The sequence below is a fragment of the Sceloporus undulatus genome, chromosome 9 (assembly GCF_019175285.1).
Source record: "Sceloporus undulatus isolate JIND9_A2432 ecotype Alabama chromosome 9, SceUnd_v1.1, whole genome shotgun sequence".
Lineage (NCBI taxonomy): Eukaryota > Metazoa > Chordata > Lepidosauria > Squamata > Phrynosomatidae > Sceloporus > Sceloporus undulatus.
In genome coordinates this window covers 17,724,777-17,736,089 of record NC_056530.1, presented here as the reverse complement: position 1 = coordinate 17,736,089, position 11,313 = coordinate 17,724,777, and the positions used below count along the sequence as shown (strand labels likewise).

The 11,313-nt window shown below is 42.2% G+C and overlaps 2 protein-coding genes across 2 annotated transcripts; both read left to right on the top strand.

Moving 5' to 3' along the window:
• LOC121916026 (transmembrane protein 91-like) lies at positions 1-4,181 on the top strand. The gene is made up of 2 exons (XM_042440732.1): positions 1-1,008; positions 2,729-4,181. The coding sequence occupies exons 1-2, from the start codon at positions 655-657 to the stop codon at positions 2,861-2,863; spliced, it is 489 nt and encodes a 162-aa protein (XP_042296666.1). The 5' UTR covers positions 1-654; the 3' UTR covers positions 2,864-4,181.
• Positions 4,182-6,622: 2,441 nt separating this feature from the next.
• On the top strand, positions 6,623-9,589 carry LOC121915578 (transmembrane protein 91-like). Its single transcript, XM_042439917.1, has 2 exons — positions 6,623-6,973; positions 9,392-9,589. The coding sequence occupies exons 1-2, from the start codon at positions 6,623-6,625 to the stop codon at positions 9,587-9,589; spliced, it is 549 nt and encodes a 182-aa protein (XP_042295851.1).
• Positions 9,590-11,313: the final 1,724 nt, after the last annotated feature.

The following is an 11,313-nucleotide window of genomic DNA, read 5'->3' as shown; positions in this document are numbered from 1 at the left end:
TCAACATTCAGTTCCTTCCTCTTTCTGAAAGTTCTCTTTCTAGAAAGGAGGTAGATATTTTATCTTTTCTCTAGGGCACATGCTTCTCATTGCTTGCATGTGAACACTAAAGCATCATGGAGGAGGTGAAGCTTGCAAAATAACCTTTGCTATTGCAAGTTAGGATGTGCCTATTTTCATCTGGGAAAAGATGAGAACTGTGAGCATAAGTTGGCATCTGCCTCTCTATGGCATCCACAGCAAGGGATACCTTCCACCTTACCACAGCATCAACATTCAGTACCAGTCCACCTCGGTGTCTTGGTGTCTGGGCTCTTCACTGGCATATTTCTCTTTCCACCCACTCCATCCTTTTCACTCCGAGACACAGTTAGGTCATTCTGTCCAAGATCCAGAACAATCTGCGACAGTCACTTCATCCAAAAGCTGAAAAACAGAACAACCTGCATTATAAGGCAAACATCTCTAGCCAAAAGAATATTCAGAAGAGTTGGCTGAATACGACTGAAGGAAGAAGGGGAAAAGTGAAGAGAGAGGGAGCAGAACTCTCAACAGATAACCAGAGTCAAACAAGAGGAAGGGTGAAAACTGAGAAAGAAGGAGGACAGCCCTTGAAGATTTGCAGGGAGAAAAGGAGGACCACAGACCTGCACAATGAGCTTCCAAAACTACGAGGAGATTAAAGGCAATGCTTCTGCTACAGACAATGCAACATCTTACTCGGAAACACAGTCTTACCAAGAGTCTGACCCAGTGAAGCTACCTGTTAGACCACCACCGCCCATGGGCTATGGAGTAGTTCCACCCCCAGTACCCCCACCATACCAAGCTTCTTCTGGGACATCTGATGCACAAATGGGTCAAGGGCCAGACTTCCAGTTTCAGCAGGCCATCTTCATCACTCCTGTTGAGCCCACCAAGGAACCGGACAGCTTGATCTACTCCATCTTTACCTTGATCTGCTGTTTCTTTCCCCTGGGTGTGGCTGCCTTAATTTTCTCAATAAAGGTAAGCCTATACATTTATGGAAATGAAAGTAATAGGCAATGTAATAATAATAATAATAATAATAATAATAATAATAATAATAATCTAATTTCATCTTATCAAGGTGGGTTATTTCATAGATGATAGGAAGGTTTAATGTTGGAGAGTGTTAAGGCTTCAAAATTTCATTAAGGTACCTTAATGAAGGAGAGCATCTCATGGCACTTTAAAGAAGAACATGTTTATAGTGGTATATCCTTATGAGGTGACAGAACATGCCACCACCCAAGCGTCACTGTTATAGTTATCATATATGTCTTCACTTTGCTGGTCCCAAGAGATTTGTTGCAACCTGGAGGAAGGATACCTTAACATTTTACAGAGGAGTAACATGTCAGAGTAGTTGTGTATCTTACTATTTGGGAAGATGATTGTGTGCAACTCTCTGCCCTTTGCACTTTGGATAAGGGCATAGTTTTCCACTTTACATAATGTTACAGATAACCAGTTAACTATCCAGAGGCTGTAGTTAGTTACTCCTTTGTGTGCAAATCTTTGCATTCATACTAGATGTGTTCAGATGACCATGTTCCTGCACACTGGAGAATAAAATGTAAAGAGGGTTGTGGAGCTGCAGTGCCTAAACTTTGTAAATGTTGCAATGCAGGCAATCATATTGACTCTCCATATCATCGTGTCCTCAAGGATGGTCCGAAAAGTAGGTAGCTCTGTTGATACATATCAACAGAACAGTTCTAGCAGTTTTCTTCTCCACCTGAAACAAATCCACTGTAAAGATAATGTCTCTTAATTGCTCGCTCAAGGCCAAGCCACTTTGCTTAATAATAATGTTTTCCTTAATAGGAAAGAGAGCTCAAAACTATTGTTACTGGAAAAGTCCATTCTTACTGCCCAGCCCTCATCTACTGCAGCGACGTAGCTAGGATTTTAGGAAGGGGGGGTCCAGACTAAGTGCCACCATTATAATGGGGCTTGGGTAGAGCGGCACAGCAGCACACACCATTCGTTTTTCTAATGGAAGGGGAGGTCCGGACCCCAAGAAGCCCCCCTCGGCTACGTCCCTGTCTACTGTGCAAGAGGAGACAGAGAAGTGCAAGGAAGGTTACAGATGAGAGCATTATCCCAACTAATCAATAGGGCCAACAATTTGACCCTGCAGCCCATGCTTCCATTATAAATTCCAAGCCCCACTTAGTAGCCATGCTGTTTGCATTTTCAACCAACGCATAAAAGGGGTCAGTACTTAATAGTCATGATCGAGGCACTATTGCCACAACCATAAATGATCTCTGCCAACCTACGTCACCAGATAGAAGCCCCACCAAGAGACAGTAGCCTGTACTGCTGGTGATCAGGGTACAGGAGGATGACATTTCCAGCCCCGTCCCACCTCATTCGCTAGTGGGAAGTATGGAAAGTCATCCTCCTGCACCCCATTATTTACATTACAAGTAACTAGATAGACAGTGTAGAATAGGCTGTTTGCAATTTGCAAATATGCAATTGGCTGTTATTACAAATTGCACTTGTTCCAGGAGGCAACACCATTAGACATCAGAAGACTACTTCATCAGCTAATGGCTAGGAAAGGCAGGGTAAAGAAGTCAAACTCCCATGATCTTCAGTGCCTGGCTGGTGTATCTGGGTGGGGAGGTCATTTCAGGGGTTTCTACTTACAGTTGTTCAGTGATCCATCATTTCTCTCCTCCTTCCTCTGCAGACCCAAGAAGCCAACCGTAATGGAAATGTCACATCTGCTCAGAAAAACTCCAGGCTGGCACGCCTCATGGCCCATACATCACTTGGGATCGGGGTCTTGTTCTGGGTTTTGTTTATCATCATACTGGCCGTGTGATGCAACGCTCATAAGCCAAATGACATCCCTCCCGTTCTGAAGGAACCAATCAGAGAAACCCTAGTTTGATGCCATCCTCTTTTGATCATACCATAAAGTCTAGTTCACATGTGCATGTGTGTCACATGAATTCCTTACACCTGCCTTCATACCTGGTCATGGAATATGTGCAGCACAAAGCGTTGCATTTGCAAGCTACCTGAAAGCCCTGCTTTGTAATGGCCAATCTGCATCAAGCGACAAACATCAGGTGTGCCCTAGCATTGTGGTACAAAAATATTCTAAGCTAAGTTATTAGAACAGAGAAGACCAAGGATCACATATGAAATAAAATCCATTTGGTGATGATTTTAACTATTTTAAGCACCTATTTTAACTGGGTTGACTGCACCATACTAATATTGCCAATAATAAAATCCCAGCATACATTCCATTGAATGTTCAGGCTTCAAATTATGAGATGAGTATAGATTAGTGCTTGTCAGGGGTTGCTGTTCTGTCTCAATCTCCTGCCCAGTTATGCTTCCTATTGCTGATTCTTTCTCCTGTCTTCTTCTCTTTTGAAGAGTTGCTCTCTCTTCTGACTGAACTGACCTGCCTTCCCTTGCTTCCATTCTTGCCAATATTTCACAGATGTCAACATAGATTAGAGTCCTGTTGTTTTATTAAGCATGCTTAAGTTCCCCAATGGAAGTTGTTGGCAATGCAGAACAACAGTCTTCAGTTCAAACTGTAAAAGCAGAATTGTACACTGCACACCAATGCTCACTCTGCATAGACGTGCTTTGTGCATTGTACATGGATCCATATGTATGTTTTATTGTGCATTTGGTTGCAGTTTGATGACTTGGTTCAGTTACTATTAAACACAAGGGTTGTGTAGCCCAATCGATGCATAACTCTGCATGTGGAGAGGTCCATTGAACAATCCTAATGTGTGATCTCACCCAAATACATGTTTATAACATCCTTATCCTCAACACATAAATGGCTGAACAACCTTTGCCCCACCTGACCCAGTGAAACGTTGCTCAGATTTTTCTTGGGCTCACTTACCCTGTTTTGAATGCTGTGATGGTGCTTGCTCTTTTGATGGACAAATCTGTGCAAGAAACATCATTGGACTTTAGCCTGTGGTCAGCAATTCAATATGAGCCTCACTTGCAGCACATGTGTTGGCAGGCTGCACATTACAGGGCTGGGTCGCTTAAAGTTGACACCTGTGCATTTTGTTCCTGAGCTTCTCCTTGAATGTGAGTGCAGTTTGGCCATCTTTTGTAACCTTTGTAATGTGAATGAGAGCCTCTTGGAACTGAACAAATAAATATTCTATGGCTATAGCATTGTAATGCATATTTTATGGGCAATAATATGGATTCAATTTTCTGCATGGTTTCTGATAACTGCATTGGGAATCTGCATCTGGTAAGACCCATTCCCTAATACAATGCGTGAAAACCTAAAAGTGTATTGTAACCTATGATAGCTGGCATCCTGTTAATGCCTGACCAAAGCAAGACATCCAACTTACATTAGTACACCACCAACTTTTCACAGGAAAAAAAAACAGGACAAGCAACATCTGAGTGTGGTCAAGATGCCAAAGTTATTCATGGGGAAGAAGATCACTATCATGTCATCTCTCAGTCTTCTTTTCTCCAGGCTAAACATAGCCAGCTCCCTAAGCCATTCCACATAGGGCCTCCTGGTTTAGAGACGTTTTCCCATCTTGGCCACTCTCCTCTGGCCACACTAGACTTGTCATTATGGTCAGGAAATGCAACAAATGTGCATAAAACCCTAAACCCTAGACCTAACCTTCAATACTTTGGACTTCATTGTTGTTGTGTGCCTTCAAGGAGCTTCCAACTCATGGTGATCCTAAGGCCTAACCTCTTATCACTGGGTTTTCTGGGACTGAGCGTGTGTGACTTACCCAAAGTTACCCAGTAGGTTTCCATCACTGAGTAGGGAACTGAACCCTGATCTCCAGAGCTGCAGTTTGACGCTCAAACCACTACACCACATTGGTTCTTGTTATTGGCAGTCAAAAAATAGCCCACAACCAGCATGATACTTTTTTTTTTAATCCTGATAATGGAATAAACTTTTTTTAAAACACACACACACAAATGCACCTTTCTGCACTTTTTCACAGTGATGGGATGCAGCTCGCAGTAAATTCCAGAAGAAGGGGGAAATAGTCCCTAGATGCACCCAAATGTCCACTGCTGAGGCAAGTGTTTCAGTCCCAGTTAAAACTGTGGTCAGATGTTATTTTTCAAACATAAAAAAAGATGTGGCTGCTAGCCAAACAATTAGAGTAATGCCCTCTTTGGAATAATTCCTAATTCTGCACCACGTCAAATTTCTGCCTGAAGGATCATGAGCCAGACATTGTTGTCTGTTTCATTTCTTAATCTGATGGATGGAGAAGAGGCTGCTTCTTGTGGATGTCAAAGAAAGCCTCATTTTCCTGACATGATGGCACCCTCTCCACAGTCCTCCTACCAGAGCTGGCAACTTGATATTGGGAAAGAAGAGGGGTGCAGAGGGCCAGACCCTGTGATAACATTCTGGACGCACTCCTTGAACACAAGTACTGTCTCATTTGAATATATAACAAAGGTTATGGCTTGGGCAAATAAGCTGTCTTACCTCTTCTATTTTCAGTTCTGGATCTGGGATACCCCTGGATGTTATCATAGCTAAATCACCACTAGTCTAGCCATGATGCTGCCGCCCAGATGCATCCCAGGTGGAAGCCCCTCTCAGCCAATTTTTAAAATCGGAAGCTCCCCAACTTCAAAAAGTGTGGGCTGAGTGAGACTTTTACCTGGCATCGTAGCTAGATCAGTGGCACTTAAAGTATGATAACATCCGAGGGCATCCCGGATCCAGAATTGAAACCAGAAGAGGTAAGCTGGCTTATTTGCCCAAGCAATAGGCTCCAACTACTGTCTCATTTGGCTGGCCTCTGTGAGCCTTCAGGTCATTGCTGAGTTATGGCAAGCCTAATGCAAGGCTATCTTTGAAGAATGTGTCCAAAGGGGATCTGCCTTTGCCCTCCTCTGAGGCTGAGACACTGACCTGCCCAAGTTCACTCAGTTTTTTTTTTTTTTTAAATGAGGCCCCAAAGTCCTGTGTGTTAATGGTGGGCTTTGATCCATTGTTAAGTCCAAAATTTGAGGTATTAATGGATTCTGTATTGTCACAAAGTTTTATTTTACTATTTCTCTCCCTGCCACTTGAGCTTGAGTTACCATTTCATTTTTCAGCTAGAGCAGTGCACCAGTTTTTCAACTTGCGTTTTTCAACAATTGGCCTTTGCCAACGTACAGTATAGCACTCTGTTAAATGAAAATGGCTCTCTTCTTGCTGCAGCAGCCATATCCAGTGCCAGCCATATCTGCACTGGCTTGATTCCTTCCTTGGCTGATTCTGCATACCACCTATTCATTCCTCTGGGCTGCATGACATTCTTCCAGCCAAGAACCAGCACAATCTATGAGAATCCCTTAATCAAATAGAAGAGCAAGAGCTGCCCACATCATTATAAGGCAAGAAACTCAGTACAAAAGAAGATTTAGAGTGGATTCAGAGCAATTGGTTGGGTACAACTAAAAAAGGAACGTGAAAGGCAGGGAAAAGAGAGGGAGCAGGGCAGTCAGCAGCTTGCTGTCTAATCTGGAAAGCTGAGAAAGAAGGGGAGATAGCCTTCTAAGGTCTGCGGGAGAAGGAGAAGAACAGCCCTGCACAATGAGCACCCAAAACTATGAGGAGATTGAAAGCAATGCTTCTGCTACAAATACAGCCTCTTATGCGGAAATGCATTCTTACCAAGAATCTGTCCCACTGAAGCTTCCGGTTAGACCACCGCCACCCATGGCTTATGGGGCAGGTCCACCTCCTGTGCCTCCACAGTACCAAACTTCTTATGGGCCACCTGATGCACAATTCAGCCAAGGGTCAGACTTTCAGTCTCAGCAGGCCATCTTCATCACACCTTTGCAGCCTACCAAGGAGCCGGATAACCTGATCTATTCCATCTTCACCCTGATGTGCTGCTTCCTTCCCCTGGGCATTGCTGCCTTTGTTTTCTCTATAAAGGTAAGACTATGCATTTATAGGAATGGAAGTAATGAGGCAATGTTTTAGGAGCAGAGACAAAGAGGAGGTGTACACTTTACTTTTCCCAAGGGTGATCCCAAGATGAGAATTGGCACCTTGGACAGATCCTTTGAAGTCTATGTCAATGGTTTCCAAACATTGCTCCTCTAGATGTTATGGACTTAAACTTTTAATGTACCATTTTTGTATGCTTTTAATTGAACAGCTTTTTAATATTGTAAGCCACCCTGAGTCCCAGTTTGGGGGAAAGTGCAGGATATAAATTAATATTAACAATAATAATAATAATAATTGAACTCCCAGAATTCCTAACAATTGACTAAATGGTCTGGAGCTTCTCAGAACTGAAGTCCAAAACACCTGGAGGACTAAAGGTTGGGAACCACTGGTCCGGACTAAAAATCAGAGGGAATTACTACTCCATACTTTGAAGCTACAAACCACCCCTGCTCTTTGGGATCATGAAGATTCAATGGACTTATGAGAGGCATAGGTTCTTTCACACTACTTAGTTATAGAGGTATTATTCCCCTTTGCCATAGTTGCATCTTACAGAAGTTTGGGATTTGGACTCTAGTGCAGCACTAGAGATCTCTGGCTATGACTACTGAATGTTGTTGTTAGGTGCCTTCAAGCCCTTTCCAACTTATGGTGACCCTAAGGCAAACCCATCATAGGGTTTTCTTCAGAGGGGGTTTGCCATTGCCATCCTCTGAGGATGAGAGACTGTGACTTACCCAAGATCACTCAATGAGTTTATATGGCTGAGCAGGAACTCAAACCCAACACTCAAACCACTACACCAAGCTGGCTCCCAGAATACTAAATATCCCTATCTAAACTGCATAGTTTTGTTTCCATTGAAGGGGGTAGACTTTTTAAAGGGGGATAAATGTGCTCCCTACAACCTCCATCCACTGTAGCCAAATCCTGGAATAGTTTTCTTTTGAGACTTCAGCTGTGAAGTTTATATAGTGTACATTTATATAGTGTAAGTGCCACCTTAAATCAAATTGGAGTGTTGCTCTGCATGTGGATTTGTGCGCAGCTCTTCTTAAATTTTGGTATGTGGTGTTTTGGATTTCATTCTGGTATTTTCACTGTAATTGCCTCTTTGACAATCCAAGCTTTTCCAAGCTAGATTATGGAGAGCTGTGTGTGCTCACCAAGATCTGCTGCTTTCTTGCAGCCTTTATCAAGGTTTCAACCTTTATCACGAGCCTCCAATTTTTGGCAGATGTTTGGCATATACCGGAGGTGTCTGTACTAAACTGGAATTTTAATAGCAGCAGTTGATCTGTATTACAACATGTATTGCTTCAGTTAATTTATGTGTTCCTACTCAAATTCAATAGGAAACATTATTGCAGCATTTCAGATTTATGGAGGGTATAGAATGATCTCAAGTACTCACAACATACAGCACTGGCCTTGCTCTTAGGCAGATGAATTATCTAGTCTTGATCACAGATTTAGGGTGTCATGAAAGGTGAACAAATTGTTAGGTACTTAGAAAGGCCAAAATAAAGTTGGTTTCGGTCACTTATGGAAATATGCTGTTTAAATGATGCATGCATCCTAAGAGGCTGGAAGTCATGCCAAAGCCACACTCCAGTCCTAAGGATTGGAGCACAGCTTTGATGCAGCTTCTGGCCTCTTAAGATAGAATCATAGAATCACAGAGTTGGAAGAGACCGCAAGGGCCATCCAGTCCAATCCTCTGCCATGCAGGAAATCTAAATCAAAGCATCTCCGACAAATGGCTATCCAGCCTCTGTTTAAAGACCTCTCTTTAAAGGCCTCTGTTTAAAGATGCATGTGACATTTAAACAGCATACCTCCAAAGTGACCTGAAGCAGCTTTATTTGGGCCTGTCTGTACGGGCCCTTAATTTATGATTTGATTCCTTGGTAGAAGTGGTTGGATTTCAAGTAAAGAGAACTGGGCACTATGCATTTTGACCTGAAGAATGATAGGACGGGATGCCATTTGCTATCCTGCCTCAGGCAGCAAAATGTCTTGGGCTTCCCAAGCTTACAAAGTCCTGAGACCAGCAGCAGGTGGAAGAGCTCAATGCCTGGATTTATTTTCTTCATTTAAAATATTTACATACCTCTTCCCATCTAAAAGAAAATTCCAAAGCTATTTATAACAAATGATAAACAGTAAAACCCTATAAAAAATAAAGGAATTTTACAAATTACACAGTTCTGAGAGACAAGGCTGGAAACAATTTAATCAGTTCATGTCTGGAAACAGCCAGAGCAAATTGAGTAAGTCTCTAATAAACATCAAAAGCACATGATTTGTGTGTGAGAGACCCACCATGGAAGGGAGGATCATTCCAGTGTATTCCAGCTGCAGTTTTTCAAACTTTCTCTCTTCCTTTCTCCTCAGACACAAGAAGCGAACCGGAATGGAAATGCCACAGCTGCTCGGAAAAATTCCAGACTGTCACGTATGATGGCCCACATAGCATTTGGGTCTGGGCTTGTAATCTGGACTTTGTATATCACCATACTGACAATCCGTGCTAAGAAACACAGTGAGATGATAGACCTCATTCTGGTCAACCTATCAACAAGCAGTCCTTGAGGATGCACTATGTGATGTTCACATCCCCAAAGATCTTTCTCTGTCCAGTGATGCTCAAGTGAGAGGATTACTGTTTAGATGCCATGCTCTTTCAATCAATTGTTTAAGATTCAGATTGACTTATGCATCACTTGATTTTTATGCATGTGGGTGTGGTGGCTAGTGAATATGCTTTGGGCTTTCATTGAAGTTTAAAGGCACTATCAAAGGTGCTGGGTGCTGTCTCTAGCATAAGTTCAGCACACTGGATACCTCCTTTACTTTCAGGCTAAAACCCAGAGTAGATTCACCACTCCACTGATACCAAACGCAGTTGCTTGATGACCAACAACAGAATGCATGAAGTACAAAGCACTGCATTTGCAAGAGCTCTGACAATGTCCCATCCGCATCACATGATGAGCCTAAGGTATGATCCTGAACAAAAATATCCCCAACCAAAAAATATCATGGAAGACAGGGATGCATTGGCAGCAAAATTTGCAGAGAAAACATTGACCCATTTGATGAAAAGGACAAATACATATTATCAACTTTGATGAATGTATATTTTGTTTGTGATTGCTTCCTTGGATGTGATTCCTTTGTATGTTTTGTAATCTAATAAATATGCTATTACTGTAGCGATTTGCTAAGTATTATATGGTGGCTTTAGCTACCACATCATTGCGGTTGGTAAAATGTTTCCTGTTTGTGTTCTTTATAGAGCGGTGAGTGTTGTGGTTCTCCTTCACTTTTGGGCCATCCTTTTACCACTGCTATTATCTATTGATGCTGCAGTTCTTTGTCTCAATTCCGCTGCTCTCTGAAAGCTTGAAACTTCTGCTTCTGCCTTTAACCAAAGAGTCCAATGCAAAATCATAATTATAAGATGAAAACTGTACTTTCTAAGACTTTCCATCTTGGACAGGAGCACCATTCGGTGGAACTGTTCTGTTCCTAGCATGCATTAGAGACTGTAGAAAGGGATCTTGGAGCAGCCGGTGGAGTCACTTTTATGAGAAACATATAACAAGCTTTCATAAGTGGGAACATTTATCATTAATATATGTTATAGTTCTGCTTCACAATCCTGCTGCAACCTGTATCAGAAGATCTCAGGCCAGCTGACAAGTTAAATCAAGATAAAGAAGTTAAAGCAATTTAAAACAAAGAAAATTGACTAAAAGCATATTAAACACATTGATAACTTTAAAACCATTTTAAAAGGTCAAAACAGTAAAGTCGTGTATATAAGCATTTTGAAGTAAATCAGTTAGGGCCAAAGGCTTTAGTACACAGCCGTGTTTTTCACTTGGCACCTCCAAAGGGAGGGCATTCCAAAATGGGGGTGCCAATTTTGCACAGTTTTAATGGAAGAGGTGATAGGATAGCCCTGTTTAAGTATTTGAAGGGGTGTCATATTGAGGCTGGAAAAAGTTTGTTTTCTGCACCTCCAGAGAATAGGACCCAGAGCAATGGATTCAAATGACCGAAAAAGAGATCCAGCTCAACAGTAAGAGGAACTTCGTGTGACAGTAAAGGCTGTTCAACAGTGGAACATACTACTCCCTCGGAGAATGATGGCGTCTCCTTCTTTGGAGGTTTTTAAACAGAGGCTAGATTGCTATCTGTCGCGGGTGTTTTGATGGTGTATTCCTGCATGGCAGTAGGTTGGGCTGGATGGCTCTTGGGATCTCTTACAACTCGTAATTCTAAAAAAGAAGAGCAAGACAAAATTCTTA

Coding starts and splice junctions, on each gene's coding strand:
- LOC121916026 (XM_042440732.1), top strand. CDS start 655: ATGAGCTTCCAAAACTACGAGGAGATTAAAGGCAATGCTTCTGCTACA. Junction 1,009..2,728: donor CCTTAATTTTCTCAATAAAG/GTAAGCCTATAC, acceptor CTTCCTCTGCAG/ACCCAAGAAGCCAACCGTAA.
- LOC121915578 (XM_042439917.1), top strand. CDS start 6,623: ATGAGCACCCAAAACTATGAGGAGATTGAAAGCAATGCTTCTGCTACA. Junction 6,974..9,391: donor CCTTTGTTTTCTCTATAAAG/GTAAGACTATGC, acceptor CTTTCTCCTCAG/ACACAAGAAGCGAACCGGAA.